The 17,205-nt window shown below is 38.7% G+C and overlaps 1 protein-coding gene and 1 long non-coding RNA gene across 5 annotated transcripts in view; both read right to left on the reverse strand.

Moving 5' to 3' along the window:
* Window positions 1–2,417: 2,417 nt before the first annotated feature.
* On the reverse strand, window positions 2,418–7,287 carry LOC136852124 (uncharacterized). The gene is made up of 3 exons (XR_010857079.1): window positions 7,118–7,287; window positions 4,637–4,888; window positions 2,418–4,067 (listed from the first exon to the last, which is right to left on the reverse strand). It is a non-coding gene; the product is annotated as an uncharacterized lncRNA (long non-coding RNA).
* A 659-nt stretch (window positions 7,288–7,946) lies between these two features.
* Window positions 7,947–17,205, reverse strand: part of LOC136852329 (uncharacterized) — a 14,845-nt gene continuing 5,586 nt past the window's right edge. The window contains exons 1-6 of one of the 4 annotated variants that reach the window (XM_067126883.1): window positions 16,714–17,205; window positions 12,106–12,372; window positions 11,286–11,419; window positions 10,339–10,399; window positions 9,798–9,855; window positions 7,947–9,064 (exon numbers count right to left, since the gene is read on the reverse strand). The exon at window positions 16,714–17,205 is cut by the window's right edge and continues 449 nt beyond it. In XM_067126883.1, the coding sequence (XP_066982984.1) occupies window positions 9,048–9,064; window positions 9,798–9,855; window positions 10,339–10,399; window positions 11,286–11,419; window positions 12,106–12,240 (405 nt within the window). In that variant the 5' untranslated portion in view covers window positions 12,241–12,372; window positions 16,714–17,205 and the 3' untranslated portion in view covers window positions 7,947–9,047. Of the gene's footprint in view, window positions 9,065–9,780; window positions 9,856–10,338; window positions 10,400–11,285; window positions 11,420–12,105; window positions 12,373–15,827; window positions 16,653–16,713 lie in introns of those variants that run through there. The other 3 variants (XM_067126879.1, XM_067126880.1, XM_067126882.1) reach the window with 3 other exon arrangements.

Genomic DNA, 17,205 nt, shown 5'->3' on the forward strand with positions numbered 1-17,205 from the left:
AGTCTTGCACTGAGCCTTCCTGGAGTCCATCCACTCTTGAACCTTCTTGAAGGCCCTCTTCGTAGAGAGAGACGTAGTCATCTTCACAAAACCAGAAGACTTTTGTGACTTAGACGAGGTAAGCTGCGAGGGGAGGGCGAGGAGCAGAGGGTTGAAACTTGTCCCCAAACAAGTCTTTCAGCAGCCTAGTTAAGACTTGGTAGTCTGCAGAAGCTGAAGAAGAAGATGTCTGATCCTCAACTGCAGGATCCGAAGCGCCAAGAAAGCTCTCCTTCTTCCACAGGAGCAACGGAAGGGGCAGGAGAAGAAACGGAAGAAGGACGAAGTCCTTGCAGACCAACATGCAAAAAGGGGACTTCTGCTTGGAAGAAGTCCGAGAGGAGTCACGAAAGTCACGAGCAGAAGAATCAAAATGAGAGTCTCGGACGAAGGGAGTTCCCCCTTTTCCCGGCGAGCTTCTTGACGACCGATCCGACGAGAGTCCTGGTGAGTGCGAGCAGCGAGGGAGGCGTCATGCCTGAGCAAGAAAGGCGTCGTGCCGAGCAGCAAGGGAGCGTCTTGACGAACTGCAAGGGAGGCGTCCTGACGAGCAGCCAGGGGCGTCCAGACGAGCAGCAAGGGGGCGTCATGTCGAGCAGCAAGGGAGGCGTCCTGCCGAGCAGCATGAGAAGCGCCACGCAGCAGCATGAGAAGCGTCACGCTTAGCAGCATGAGAGCGTCCACGCTTGGCAGCATGAGAAGCGTCATGACGAAACAAGAGGGTCGTCGTGGCGAGAGGCGTCAAGCCTGGCAGCGTGAAGCGTATCAAAAGCGGAAATGCGATCCCTGCCAAGTCCAGTAAAACGCTGAGCAACAGGACTTCTAGCGAGCGTGAATGAGACGACGATATAACGAGGAGAAGGAGAAGGGGAAGGTTTAGACCTCTTGATCGGCAGCCAATCCTTTCGAGACGACACGCCTCGGGCTCCTTCTGGGCCATTAAAGAAGCCAATTGCTCCTGCATGCCAAGGAGCAGCTTTGACGAGTAGGAGAAGATTCTACTTCAGGAGAAGGACTGATCCTATGAGAAGAAGAGGGGCGAGGGGACGCCTTCTTGCTTCTCACAGGAAGCAACAAAGCCTTCTTTCTGGAGCGACGGGGCGCTCAAAAGCGTCATCGTCCGATGACGTCCTGGTCCTCTTCTGCGGTGGGATGGCGTCAAAATCCTCCGGAGAAGAGCGAAGAGCGTCACGAGAAAAGGGACGTGAAGCGTCCCCTCTTTGAAGCTTCTCTTCAAAGGGCGAGAATCCCGAGATTTCCATTCCCGACGCGGGGAGGAGGAATCGGGGAAGAGAAGCAATCCTTGAATTCGTGCCCGTGCACGATCCTTGGCAGCCTGGGAAGCGTCATCAGGACATGCGAAGGGACGCCAGATCGGTGGGGTCCGCGTAACCCTCTTGCGGCTTTCGACATGCCCACTCCTGAGTCCTGGGAGTCCGACAGAGGTCTAGACCTAGAGGCGTTATACGGCCGATCTGACGCCCCTCCACAACACTAGGGGACGGACACTATCACTGCACTTCACAGCACTTTGAAGAGCGAGCATATTAGCTTTCAAGGTACGAATGGAAGACATAATCATCGCCAGGGCATCACCATCCGCAGACACAACCCCAGGGTTAGGGGCAACACCACAGGGTTAGGAAGAGCTACGTCTACAGGAGGGTTAACAGGTGAAAGCACACTACCCTGACTCCTACCACTTCTGGAGGAAGACCTCCTGAGCCTATCTCGCTCTAGCTTTCTCACATAAGAATCATAAGTCCTCCAACTAGCATCAGACAAAGATTCACACTCCTTGCATCATCATTCAACAAACAAACATGTCCTCTACAACCTCGAGCATACAGTGTGAGGATCTACCGAAATTTTCGGTAGCCTCACCTTACAGTCTTGCACACGGCAAACTCGATAACTAGAAGAACTAGATTCAGACATCTTACTCCCAGGAAAAACAAAGCCAAATCCAAAACAATCCACAATAGCGTATGCCTAGCCACAAGTCCAAGTCAAAAAACCAAAAATCAAACCAATACTCAAGTGACAATCAAGTTTTATCCGAAATCCAAGACGGAGGTACTGAAAACAAGTGTTGACAGTACCGGCGACAGAGAAAATCTGAATAGAAAATGGGAATGGTTCCTGATACCCAATCCCAGCGGCGGAATGGGTACTAACCACCTGATCTCCCACTGCGTGTGTCGAAAGTTTTGAAATTCTGTCGGACTAACAGAAATACAGCTATATATATATCTGACAGGTAAGTTTCATGAACAAATGTACAGTGTCTCTCACCATGTTCAAGTATAGCAGTATTGTACAGCACAACAAGTTAAAAAATACAGAACAATCCTGTATTTTTTTATGAATTCTGACACCATAATGTAATTTTAGCCTTGCACCTGACATGCCTGATTTAGAAATCTGATACAATCTGTAATATACAATACATGTACTGCACTGTACGACACAGAAAATGTATATACTGTATTGTGAAATATGTACAAGGAATAAAAATTCACTGTTCAAAGACTTGCAATGAATATCCTGTCCAGTTTTCTTCATATTTTCTCACTGTTGCTGTCATCTACAGCATGGTACCCTACCAAATCATGTCAAGACACTACAGTAGCTTGTAGCTTCTGCTTGCAGTGGGTTTTGCTCAGGACATTAAAAGCAGTACGAAAAGTTCTTGCAAGGTCCCTTAGGCCATGTCTACATTCTTTTATATTTTTAACCAGTCACGCAGTGGTGTTACTAAACTACTGTACTACTTTATATCAAACTGTAACACCAAATTCATAAAATTTGACTGTCCATAATCTCACATAAAGGAAAATACAGTTTATATAGGTAATTTCTTATCAAGACCTTACAGGAATGCATCTGGCGATGACCTTCAAAATATCCATCTACCAATGTCAGTAATGACAGATCCTGATGACAAACCAACGGTTAATCGCCCAAAAGTGCCCATTCCACTCCAATAGCAGGAGGAAGTCCAGGTTATACCTGACCAGGTACTGTGATACAGACATAATCAGCATTTCACAAGCAAGATAAGTTTCACAGTAAAACTGAAATGGTACTTGTTGTGTGGGAAGGCAAACACAATTAGCCAATTCAGAATGATCAACATTCGCTTACTACATTTATTGGAATATAAATTCTAGGCCACAGGCCAAGTGCTAAGACCTATGAGGTCACTCAACACTGAAAATAATGTGGAAATAACTGTTAGCAGAGGGTATAAAGTGTGGTGAAAGAAAAGAACCTTAAGTATTGTCTACAGTGCACCTATGACACTTGCTGTTTCTTGGGATGGACAATATTAAAAGACCTAGGGGTACACTGTAAATAGTGATAGTATCACAAGTCAGCATGATGAAACTTCTTGTTGACTTTCTGCTCCAAGTTCCTTTAACAATCTCCTTTCTTGTGGAATAATACTTTCACTCCTGTGTTGAAATCATACAGTATTCTGAACACAAATGCATCCATTCTTTTTCCTGGGACCCTACAAGAATTCACTGTACTTCAGAAGTGGGCTAGTAAAACTACCTGATTCCTAATAGCATAATCAGTTCCATGACCTGGGTTTGAGTTCAAAATTCATGTTTCTTATGCTTTCAGTATGGCAGAGAAGATGGTCCCCTGTAGGAAACCTCTCAAACTTGGCGCATCCTGTCTGCGAGATATGGAGGGTACCATTTCTTAAGAGTAAAAAACTGGTAAAATCAGTAAAATTATAAAGGGTGTGAAAATCTATAATCAAAGCAAACCAACTTACCTTACCAGTGACTGTTTTAAGACTGGCTGAAAATTCAGGCTAATCCTGAACCACTTCAACTGTCCAGGCAGAAACCACTCTGTTTGTGAACGTGCTTGAAGATAAGACTGCTCGAAACAGATTTTACTCATCCATGGAATGTTCTGTCCACCAAATGAAGATGCTGCAATTGCTGTAGTTTATTCCTTCTGGGAGACAATACTCTCTGGAGGACATCCTCAACATTTACCCCAGGCATCTGAAAGAGAAGACCTTCCATTTAGTTCATATACTCTACCAGAAGTCAACACCTTCAGCTAAAGTATGTGGCTTAACCATATTAATTTGGCCTTTACAGTGTCATCAGTTCAAAGAGCAATGTTATATTACATCAAAACAATGACGTATAGAAATTTTAAATCTAAATGTGGAATGTTTATTCCAAAAGGTACCAATGTTAACATTATAGTGAATGAAATACAAAATTCAGGCCAAAAGCCAAGAGCTGGGACCTCTGAGGTAATTCGGTGGTAAAAGGTTGACAGAGTTAAATGGTTTGAAAGGTTTAACAGGTGGGAAAAACCTCACAACTGCATTATGAAACAATTGTTAGGAAAGGGTGGAGGTAATATGGATGAGAATACCAATGGAGGTACAGCAAAAGGAGAGAAAGGGGATGCGTTTAGGGGACAAAGGGACTCTGCAAAGAACCTTAAGTAATCCCTACAGTGCACTGACAGTACTAACTCCCCTCTGGGATACAAACACGATGGTACGCTGACTCAGTTGTTGGTGAAAACAGCAACCAATCTCTCCTGTATTACTCACCTTTGGGCTTTTATCTCAGAGAAGAGATTTTGCTAAAGTATCTTTATCCCAGCAAACAGATTTTGTGAATATCTTGGATTTCCTTTCAAACGGACCATCGTGGAGGTGACACTTGCTGCGTCCACATGCACCCCAATAAGCCAAATCGTCAGCAGAGAATAGGGTCTTATCTTTATTTGCTTCATCCCAAATCATTCCATCAGGAACTAGTTTACCACCAGTTGCCAACTTCAGAATGTCTCGTAGAACAATCTGCAGCAGGAAGACAAAAATTAGCAAGTGTCTTCAAGGACAGATCTGGAGTACTATTAGCTAATAGTGACACAAGTTCTAGTGAACAGTCTGTGATATTTCACTGACCAGAGCATTATAATAGGCTGACATTTCATTTTCTGCTAGAAGTTTCTTATGAAATTCCAGCACTGAAAGTGAAACCGTGAGTAAAATAGTTTTAAAAGGCAATTGCTGCCAGGAGGAATTCAGCTCTGAAAGTACCTCGTGAGTTGCACTAAAAACCAGGGAAACTGAGAGTAAAGAGGTTGATTTAAAGGTGTAACAAGAGGAAAACCTTGTAGTTGCCCTATGAAACACTGTTAGGAGAGGGTGGGGTAATTCTAAGCCGGCTGTCCGCAGTGAGCTAGCCTATGGCAATTGACGTTTTCCTATGTTATTTTACCTGCTGAACAAGAATTTAAAATAATATTTTGTCAGGCGGCTGTAACTAAAATGTAATTGACCCTTGAAAGCTGCATGTCTGTACCAGTGGGCAGAGAGAACCGCCAGTGGGTCGCACACAGCCCAAGGTTAAATTACAGTTTAGCAGCAGCCGACCGGCAACATATTACCTTAAACTCTTGTAAAGCAAGTAAAATAACATAGAAAAATGTCAATTGCCATAGTCTAGCTCCACTGCACACCATTCGAAGCTTTCGTAAATGGGAAACAAAACATTACCATTCCGCTTTCAACTTGGGTGGCCTCTATAGGTCGCTGTAGCAGAACGGCGGTGCGCGCCTTAATCTGCATTTTTAAAGATTACTGCAAGCTCGTATGTTCTGGCAAGAGGTAATTACTTTATCTGCAAGCTCGTATGTTCTGGCAAGAGGTAATTACTTTAAATTCTTGTTCAGCAAGTAAAATAACATAGGAAAACTTCAATTGCCAGTCTGAGCAGTCTCTCGCAGTTCTCGCTAAGCGTGGTAAACCAAAACCCAGCGCATGCGTGTTGAGGCTTAGAATCAGTAGTACTAGTAATGAATGAAAAGTGCCTTTGGAACGGCTCCCACTATCCATTTATTCGCCCTCCTTTTTACGCTTGTTTTTCGTGTTCCAAATGACATATATAACAGGAAATAAAACAATAAGGTACCGAAACCTTTTCCCAAGTTATTTACCCCACCAAAAAACCCAAATTCCCAACGGGTCTCCCTTACTGTTAGCTATTCTTGAAAGGGTTTTACCACACCAGTTCTAAGATAATTTACAGCTAAATTACAGCCGAGCGACAAAACATTACTTTAAATTCTTGTTCAGCAGGTAAAGTTCTAGAGAAAAACGTCAACCGCCACAGCCTAGCTCACCGCGGACAGCCGGCTTAGATCTACCATTTACTGAATCATAGAAAACAACGTAAAATTAGTTTATCTGCTTACAGAAGCAGAGATTTACGAATTTCTCACAATTCTATGGGTCTGTATCCCCTGCAACATGTTTTTATTGGTGAAATTTGATAGGTTGCTGATATAAAATAATACTACATAACCTAAGGGTGTTTAGTGGTTAAAATTTTGCAGTGTTGGATATGGAGGGGGCATTGTCTTACTTTATAAGTCGTAATTTGATGAAGAGATTTTTTCAAAAATGTAAGTTACAATTTCATATCATGTATTGGCAACTTATTATATAAAACCTTTTATTTACGTTCCCCCTTTATTCCCTTTGATTTTTTACAGTCTCTGCTTCTGTAAGCAGATAACCTGCTTATTTCACCTTTGTTTTTCATCCTTCAATATAAATCTGATAAACCTGTGCTGATCTGGACTCTACGTAGTGCAGTGAATTTGTCCCTCAAAAACTCTAGGAATACCCCTAAACTTACTTACCTAGGGAACCACAGCCTGACCTGGCCAAGGTAAGGGGCCGGAAGGTTCCCCTTCCTTCCACAATGGCTTGCAGTGAGCCCTCTGTGCCCATTTTTCACGGGTGGACGTACCCAGGACCATTACCCCAAGCCTGTAGTCAGTGCATTGAGGCCTAATGCCTACCACATGGTCAGTTGCCTACTCAGTGTCATAGCCTTTGGTCAGGTGACCTTCAACCTCTGCTGAATTTACATTTTTTTATTTGGTATATAATAATTAATGGTAAATTTACTTTGAATTATAATTTTTATGATATTTTATTGTGTTAATTTCGTAATATCGGCCATTTTCAGGCATACAGAACCTGCCGGCTTCTTCAACAAAAAATACTTTATCTTACCTTATTTCTCCTTCTAAATTGCTATTAGCACTCTTGTTTCCCCTTCCTCTGATTGAAGGATGCTTTTAAGTTAAATTCTGACCACAAATTACACTAATCAATTCGGTAATTAACGTTTAAATTAACGCTAAATGACGGCGACAGGGAGAGCTACAAGGTGCTGAACTGCTGAACAATAGTAGTACTGCTGTAGTACTGGGTAATGGATTCTTCTTCTTTGTCTTTGTAACGGCTGAACTTCCACCACCCGAGTTTTGATTCCTTTTATATATTTACAAATGAAATAAAATACTTAATTCTTTTTATTCTATATGTTTTAGTTCATGAAAAGGTCAGTGTGGCATTAATGAATTTATCTGAAGGGACAGGTGGAAATTAATGTACTTATTTAGGCCAAATTTGGAGAAAATAATTCCCAAAACCTCGACAGATGAAAGATTTTAGAACATGACAAAAAACTGTTTTTTTTTTTTTTTTTACCTTATTTACAGGTGAAATTATGCCCTGAATTCGTCTTTTCCTATATGCTTTTGTTCGTGAAAAGGCTACTGGGAAATTACTGTACTTGTTTAGGCCAAATCTGAAGGACCAATGGCCGAACTCTTGAAATATGATAGATTTTAAGAGCATAAAAAAAAAATAAAGGAATGATTTTCATAAACACAGAGAAAATAATCGTGTAAATTCAAGAGGTTCTTGGCTACTGTAGGCTTACACCTCTTTATCTGAGGATCGATGCACCTTCTTTATATTTTATTAAACTGTAAGTTCACTTTCTGCTAGTTCATGAGGTTGTGAACTTTTTAGGAAAATATAAATGAAAGGCCAGTTTTTTAAGCTTTGTCAAGCTTTGTATTTGAGAAAATAAAAACAAGTTTATTTTTAGGTGTGGGCCTAATAAATACTCTGGATCCTTAAACAACAGTTATAAACACAGACGTGACTTCTTTGAGTATGAATACTCTTAACATTTCCATGTGGAACCATATCAAACCTTAGGCCTAATGTCTTTTTATGGTATAATGCTTTGTCAGTTTAAATGAGGTTTTAATGTTTACCTAGAACTAATTTTTCACTGTGATCAGATTACTGCAAATTATTCCGCTGAGGCTTATGTGTGTGTGTGTGTGTGTGTGTGTGTGTGTGTGTGTGTGTGTGAGAGAGAGAGAGAGAGAGAGAGAGAGAGAGAGAGAGAGAGAGAGAGAGCAGAACGGAAAGCACAGATAGGGGTTCTAAGTAGCAGAGAAGAGAGAGGAGACCATTTGCAATGCTGTTGTCTTTTTTTGCCACAAAATTATGAATATTTTGAAGGATTGTTTTGTCTTATAAAAAAGCATATAATGCTATCAATGTTTGCATCTGCTGAGAATGTAAGTATTGTACGACTAACAGAAGCATTATCGCTGTACTTGAAATGAGTGTACGATGAAGAAATTGCTACAAAACTACAACGCCAACACAAGAAGCATTATTGCTAAGCATCTGAATTGGTGCATGACAGATGTATTGCCTTGAAGTATTTTAGTGTTATCTAGATGTCAAATATGTAATTGGTGTTATGTCACAGCAATTAGGAACTGGCATTGTTAGTTTATAATGAATCTCTTAAAAAATAATAAAAAAAAAAAAAAAAAAAGGCTTCAAGTTGCAGATTTGGTTCAAAGTCTCTTCGTAATCTGGAGAAACGATTCATCTTCCTCCTCATAATGTTGTATAGAGCTTCGTAACCCGAGGCCCATGTTGCTTAAGGTTCTATTATGTCTGTCAGTTCTGCAACTGGAGAATCGTGATTCTTTCGTGTCTTTTTTTTCGTGTTTTCATGAGTCCTCGGGGTTTTTTTCTTTTTTTTCCTGACTTGGAATTAGGCCTATGTGCTGTTCAGGATTTCTTGGGGCTGCTTTCAACGCGGATGATAGGCCTATTCCTGTATTTAATATGCTGTCCATACTGCAAAGGAGGAAATTAACATTAGCTGTTTAGTGTTTTATCTTTTCATCAGAGCAACGATGTTGTTAAGAATTGAATGGAAAAGTTGAAAAAGTTAATTTTAGCTGAGAAAAAAAGGGTACTGAAAAAAAAAAATGACAAGAAAAGGGAAATGTTTTCCCACAGGAAGAGGTTACACAAACTTGACATGGCTTAGACCTACGTTAGCCTTTTGTTTTATGTTTGTGAGTGTCTGTGTGTATGTGTATGCGTTTGTTTGTCCCACGGGAAGAAAAACAAGAGAAGCATAGCACTCCCCAAACCTACGACAGTGTTTTGTCTGACTTTCGTGAGGTTGTGCCTGTGTGTTTGTAGAATAGCACTACTTAGACTTACGTTAGTGTCTTGTCTTAATTTTGTGAGTTCGTGCGTGTATGTGTCTGTATGTATATGCGTGTTTGTGGCAGAATTATCAGGAGAAAAAGCAGGCTACTGAAGGCAGTAGGGTTTGTGCATGTGTGTGTATGTGTGTTTGTGGAACAACACTTTCTTAGACCCATGTCAGCGTCTTGTCCCGCTTTTATGAGTTTGTGTGTACATGTGTAAGTGTTTGTGTGCGTGTTTGTAGCAGAAATATAAAGGAGGATAAATAAGTTACTGTTGGCAGTCCTAAGACCTAAAAATGAGAAGATTTAAAATAATGCAAGCTTAATTGTAACAAGACTAGGCCTACTTACATCAATGCTATCCTCACCTCTTCTTAAATGGCGGGTGGGAGTTTCCTCCAGGTAACTGTGTGTCCTTTCAGTCCTCTGCATTGAAGTTGGCGAGGTCGATTCAGAAAGAAAAATGAAGAATATGCATTGATTATTAGTGAATGAATAATATGCTGTAATTATTTAGTTTTATTTGCTAGAATAAAACAGAGGACTTTTAAAAATTATTCTGTGTAACTTAAGTTTTTAGACAGAAGATTCTTGTAAGTATACTGTACAAGACAGGCAAGATTCTACTAAGTATGCTGTATAAGACAGACAAGATTCTATTAAGTATAAAAACAGACAAGATTCTATTGAGTATACTGTACAAGACAAGATTATATTAAGTATAATGCAAAATAGACAAGATTCTATAAGCATACTGTACAGGACAGACAAGATTCTAGTAAGTATACTGCACAGGGCAAGATTCTAAAAGTATACTGTACAGGACAGACAAGATTCTAATAAGTATACAGTCCACGACAGCATGATTCTAGTTAGAATCATCAACATTCAATAAACTTTCTATTTTACCTTTCTCTCCCAACTCTGTTTATCCTGCCACGCCTCAGTGTTTTGTATCTTGAAGAGTAACCTGCAAATAAAAAAAGAGAAAGTAATATTTTAGTTTTATTTCTTTAGAAAGTAAAGAAACAAATAAAAAACATCTGGTAGATGGTAAAATATGAGTCTTATAAAGCCTTGTGTATATATATATATATATCATTAACACAGCAAAATCAATCAATAAATCAACTAAAAATAGAGGAATTGGACCGAAAAGGGTTCGATTAAATATCTTTTCAGGTTATAATATACCTCCTTGAGCTCGCGTATGCGTGCGTGCTTGCGTGCATGTAAAGAGCAGGTGTGTTCCAACATTATTACTGCTGCCTCCCGCTTGCTTGTTTGCCGCTTGCATGCTCGCTTCAGGCAATGGTAGGGAGAGAGTTTGATTTTATTTTCTTTTTGTGCTATTGAAGCAGTTTTGCCTTTAGGCCTACAACCTTTTTTGATTTTTGCTTTTTTTTAGTTTTCTGTAAAAGAAAACTATTGTGCCGGCTTTGTCTGTTCGTCTGCACTTGTTTATAACTTGTGGTGTGACCTTGTGTTCAATAATTGATAGTAACAGGCCTAATTTTCAACAATAATAAGCCTAACGATAAACAATAATAGGCCTAATTTTCAACTATAATAGACCTAATGATAAACAATATTAGGCCTAAAAATAAACAATAATAAGCCTATTTTTCAACAATAATAGGTCTATTTTTCAACAATACTATTTGTTTCTCGTAATTTGCAACTGACTTTTTCCAGAATGTAGAGGAATAAAGTATTGCATATGGACAAAAATGGCTATAAAATTATAGAAACGAGACACATTAAAGAAACGTAAGAAAAAGACAAAAGACAGAGCTAAGAAGAAGAAGAAGAAGAAGAAGAAGAAGAAGAAGAAGAAGAAGAGGAATTCTGGTCACCTGGAAAGCTGATCATCTTCTTCCCCAGATTCCAGCATGATGCTCCCGTAGTCATTAGAGCGATTGAGCGTCTCGTCCACGCGAGCGATGGACTGCCGCAGTTCCAGCGCTTCTGCGCTGATTTTGGGCTTCAGCTGTTTAGAAATAAAAGGTTGGGGGGGATTTCAGTGACTGGAATAAATGGATTTGAAGATGATTTTGATAGTATATATAAGAAAAATTTAAAATAATACTCAGATTTAAGTATGAGTACAAATGTATGACATGTTATAGGTCTAATGCACTTCTGCGCTGATTTTGGGATTCAGCTGCTTGGGAATAAAAGGTGGAGGGATTTCAGCGGCTGGAATAAATGGATTTGAAGATGATTTTGATAGTATATATAAGAAAAATAAAAAAACACTAGTTTTAAGTGAGAGTATATATAAGAAAAATTGAAAATACTACTTTTAAGTAAGATTACAAACGTATAGGCCTCTAGGCCTAAGCAGTGCTGATTTGGAACTTCAGCTGATCAATAAAAAAAGATGGAGGGTCTTCAGTGATGGTAGTAACTGTATTTGAAGATGATTTTAACAGAATATATAAGAAAAACTGAAAACATTACTCAGATTTAAGTATGAGTACAAATGTATGAGCGTCTAGGGCTTAAGAATGAATTCTTCAGCATTTCCTTATAGGTCTAGTGCACAGGACTTTATAGACCGATTCACTACTGACAAAAGTTACTCAGATTTAAAAATCTGACTTTATCTACTCAGATAAGAAAGATAAAACGTTTTCCTTTTCCTTTATTATGAATTTTCCTACATTTTCTTACCCAGGGTGACGTCAGGTGATAATGTGGCAAAGAGTTGAGGGCTGGGAAAGAGGAGACCAGAACGCAGCCTTGAATTAGGACCAGAATCAGGCGCTTCCAAGATGGCAGAGGTTTGCCTTGGGTGGAGAAAGACATTTTGGTCTCTTTCTCTGTCGCTCTCTCAATCTTTCTCTCTGTCTGTCTGTCTCAATCTTTCTCTCTTTCGATGGACAGATAATACAGTTATATCTCATGCGATTGCTGTCCTCGCAGCATGTTGATTTGACTCTGCAAAGGGAAAAATGATTGTGTCAGTAAATAGGTTCTCTCTCTCTCTCTCTCTCTCTCTCTCTCTCTCTCTCTCTCTCTCTCTCTCCTCTCTCTCTCTCTATGGAGAGGCAATACAGTTAACTCACAGTGAATACAGACAGATACAAATGTATGAAACTGGTATATATAATATATATATATATATATATATATATATATATATATATATATATATATATATATATATATATATATATATATATATATATATATATATATAAATAAACGATTTTATATATATATATATTGAGAGAGAGAGAGAGAGAGAGAGAGAGAGAGAGAGAGAGAGAGAGAGAGAGAGAGAGAGAGAGAGAGAGAGGGAAACTTGCTTACCTTTGCCACCAGAAGTAGCACGAGGCTTTGTAACTGTCAATATTATTACCATAATATTATTAACAGTTATAATAATAACACCCAGTTTTTTTCTCTCGCTCTCTCAATCTAGACTGGAAAATTTTGTTTCTGAATAAGAAATATTTACTCGTTGTGATTAAAAGCTGAACAGTATCACCCAGTCTCTCTCTCTCTCTCTCTCTCTCTCTCTCTCTCTCTCTCTCTCTCTCTCTCTCTCTCAATCTAGATATGGAAACTTATTTCCTGACTTAGAAATTTGTAAGCAGATAAAAACATAAAAGTAAAAATTTCAATTTTTTGTGTTTAAAAGGACAACAGAACCTATTCTCTCTCTCTCTCTCTCTCTCTCTCTCTCTCTCTCTCTCTCTCTCTCTCTCTCTCTCTCTCTCTCTCTCTCTCTCTCTCTCTCAGTCTAGATATGGAAAATTATTTCCTGAATAAGACATTTTTAAGCAGGTAAAAAAAATAAAAAATTCAATTTTTGTGTTTAGACAACAGAACCTATTCTCTCTCTCTCTCTCTCTCTCTCTCTCTCTCTCTCTCTCTCTCTCTCTCTCTCTCTCTCTCTCTCTCTCAGTTTCCCCTTCTCATGCGAGACCAGCTTTAGGGCAGCAACTTTCACAATTCCAACCCCCACCCACCCAAGTGTCAAGGCTCACTACACCTGTCGAAGTCAGGTCAGAAGTACATAAAGACAGGTGTCCTTAATAAAACTTGTTGCAGGATTCTGGAGACATTTGTGTTTATTAGGAAACTGAATGTTTTGGATGAATATAATGGAATTTGAATAAGTTGGGATGGAGAGTTGATGAGGATAGAATTATATTTATATATATATGTATATAATTATATATATGTATATATATATATATATATATATATATATATATATATATATATATATATATATATATATATATATATATATATATACATATATTGTATTACTGTATATACATGTATATCCATACATACTTACATACACACAGGGCACAGTACAAAGACTTCTTTCACACAGGCTTGAAATTCATTCTTGGCATCGACACAAAAAAGTAAAAAAGAAAAATGACTTCAGCCAGATTTAAAAGTCCACGAAGAGAAAGTAACTCTTCATGAAAAAGCACCAGAGAGAGAGAGAGAGAGAGAGAGAGAGAGAGAGAGAGAGAGAGAGAGAGAGAGAGAGAGAGAGAAATTACAGTATAAAGTATCTTTAATAATTATCCCTTATATTTAATATTCGTGAGTTAATGTCATTAAACTTTGTGAAAATGTCACGAAAAAAAATAAAAAGTTAAATTTCTCCAGTTCCTCAGTGCGTGAGGTTACGCATGCTTGCATTCGCGTGTGTATATGTCACGTGTTTGTGAGAGCTGCTTGTTTGTGCATGTTTGAGAGTTCGTGTTTGTAAGGGATTTTATTTCATTTCACGTAATGATAGCTAGAGTGGTTGGACAGCCTAGAATGTGCGTGAGATTTTTTGTAATGAGTTGTGGGTAAATAGGAAATTATTATTATTATTATTATTATTATTATTATTATTATTATTATTATTATTATTATTATTATTATTATTATTATTATTATGGAATAAGTCTACAGGGGCCATTGACTTCATGATATTAAAGCTGTCAAAGAATATTATTATTATTATTATTATTGAGAAGATGAACCCTTATTCATATGGAACAAGCCCACCACAGGGGCCACTGACTTGAAATTCAAGCTTCCAAAGAATATTATGTTGTTCATTTGGAAGAATTAACAGAAAGAAATTGGAAATACAGAAAGAAGAGATCAGTTATCAGAAAAGAATGAAAGATAAATTAATACATCAATAAATAAATATATAAAAATATAGATTATTTAAACACAAGATGAATTGTTTCAGGTACTAAGGCACTGCATCTAACCTTAAACTGTTTCAATTCGGATTTATAGTTTTATCAATGCATTCATTTTCTTACTGTTTATACCTTGTAGTCCATTCACCCCTAAGATAACATCTTTATAACAAACTCTTTTCTCTTTTTCCTGTGTGAAACATCCGCTAGCAGGATCCCGTGTTCAGGTGATAAACATCTGAGATAAACATCTCAGTCTTTCTCAGACTGTCACGGAAATGAATCATGGCGATTGACGTCCCAAAGAAATAAGTTGATTGAGGTGTCCGGGTCATACATTATGGAAACAATACTAAATTCCATCTCGGAGAACAATAGAACACATAGGTTATCATTCACCTTGGAGAACTGTCATAAAAGATATATAGTGTCTGTACAGACTCTCGCTCTCAGCTGTTCTTTCAGCACAATATTTCACAGACGGTTCAAGCAAAATGATTGATCGTTAAAGATTAGGTCTTCCGTACATTTAGCATAAAAGCACTGCCTTCGAAAAGCAGAGTTGGTTCAAAGGTTCACTTACATATTTCTGCTTTTGTCTTCTGTGAGTTTTGTGCTTGCAAAAGCTCTTGCAACCCACCTGCTGCCTCTATTAACAAATACCGGAGCTGACTCTAATCTCGTCTCTTCAACTTTTTGCATACAAGCACTGCCTTCGAAAAGCAACTTGGTTCAAAGTTTCACTTACATATTTCTGCTTTTGTCTTCTATAAGTTTTGTGCTTGCAAGCACTCGCAAACCACCTGCTGCTTTTCTTAACAAGCACCAAAGCAGACACTCTATTCTCTTCAACTTACTATGCAGTCTATTTTAACATTTTCTGCTCAATCAACCACTTAATCTTCTGCATTTTAATAATATATTCATTTTTTCTATCTTATTTGTTAATTTGTCCTTTTTTTCTTCAATAAAAAATAATCTGTATTTCCTATTACCTTCTGTGACTTCTTTGAAATGAACACTGTAACATTCTCTGAAAGCTTCTTGAATTTCAAGTCAATGGCCCCTGCGGTGGGTCTGTTGCTTATGAATAGGGTCAATCTTCTGAATAATAATAATAATAATAATAATAATAATAATAATAATAATAATAATAATAATAATAATAATAATAATAATTCTTAATAATGTTCTTCAATTCACATTCATAAATATCACCTGAATCTCTCGCAAATGTTTTCTTTTTTATGCACTAAACCCAAAACTACAGTTCCCCTCAGCTGCGACAGATGACATCTGATTAAAATCTACAGATATCGTCAATCTTTTTATCGATTTCTTATCGTCCACCATCCGAGACTGAAGTGGGTTGAGCAGATTAAGTTTATGTAAGATCGATTCTATTCGATCTTAACCTCAGTCTGACCAGTTAACTGCTTCCTAAGTGTAGTTGTTTAGTTCATGATTTGTAAACAAGTTCACAGGGTCAGATGTCACATCTCATTCAAAAGGTGGATAATGATAAGATATTCCTATTGCGTTGTTTTTGCGTTCTCGATTCCCACCTGTCACTTTTACACAAATTTTAGCTCTTTCTTGCTATGAAAAAGAGTTATTGCTGACATTTCTTCATTAGAAATACTTTAAATTGAATAATTAGACACTGAAAATACATTATAACCGCATTATCACACGCCATCTTGAATTTCCATCTTCCTGGTTTAAGTTTCACAGTTTTCTTCATCAGTATCTTTGTAATTCGCTCACACACCAGCTTAAGACACTGCAGCATCGTCCGCAGTGACAGAAACACACACACACACACACAAACAGGCACAAACCACCTAAATACACAAACACACGCAATTTTGGATCTCCATCTGCTCACGTTAAAATTTGTGCTGCTTCACCAACATCTATGTAACTCGCTCATACACCGTCGCGAAAGACAGGTGTTTTGCATGTCTAACAAAAAACACCTGTAGCACAACACCTGCGGCATTGTGTGGAGTGCCAAACGAACACAAAAAAACGCACAAACAGGCACAAACAACCTAAACACAAACACTTCTCAGAAAAGAGCTCACTTGAACTGAGCCCATACCGTATCACAGATGCAGCCAACTTCCGACTACCCGTTCTATCATTAGCGGCGTTGGCGGACCTGCTTCCAGAGCTGGACCACTTCGGTCTCTGGGCCTCTGCTGCAAAGGCATCTGCTGAAACAGCTTTCAGGTAGAGGGAAGGCACGCTCGGAGATACTCACGTACGTACGCACGCACACACATGCGAGGGCGCGCAGGGAGGAACAAGCATTCACGTTTTGTTCTGAAGAAGAACTGCACAAATTTTCACAGAGGTAACCCCATCTTTCTGTAGGGTGGGTCTACTGTCTCCCACACAAAATATTTGTAGAGACACGTACATACATATGCACATACACACATACATACACACATATACACACACATTCACAAACGCACACACATACACGTCGTCTTCTCAAGCATCAATGCACAAATTTTCACAAAGGTACCCCTTCTGTTTGTGGGGTGGGTTTACTATCTCCCACACAAAATATTTGTATAGACACGTA

This window comes from Macrobrachium rosenbergii, chromosome 25, assembly GCF_040412425.1.
Source record: "Macrobrachium rosenbergii isolate ZJJX-2024 chromosome 25, ASM4041242v1, whole genome shotgun sequence".
Taxonomy (NCBI): Eukaryota; Metazoa; Arthropoda; class Malacostraca; order Decapoda; family Palaemonidae; genus Macrobrachium; species Macrobrachium rosenbergii.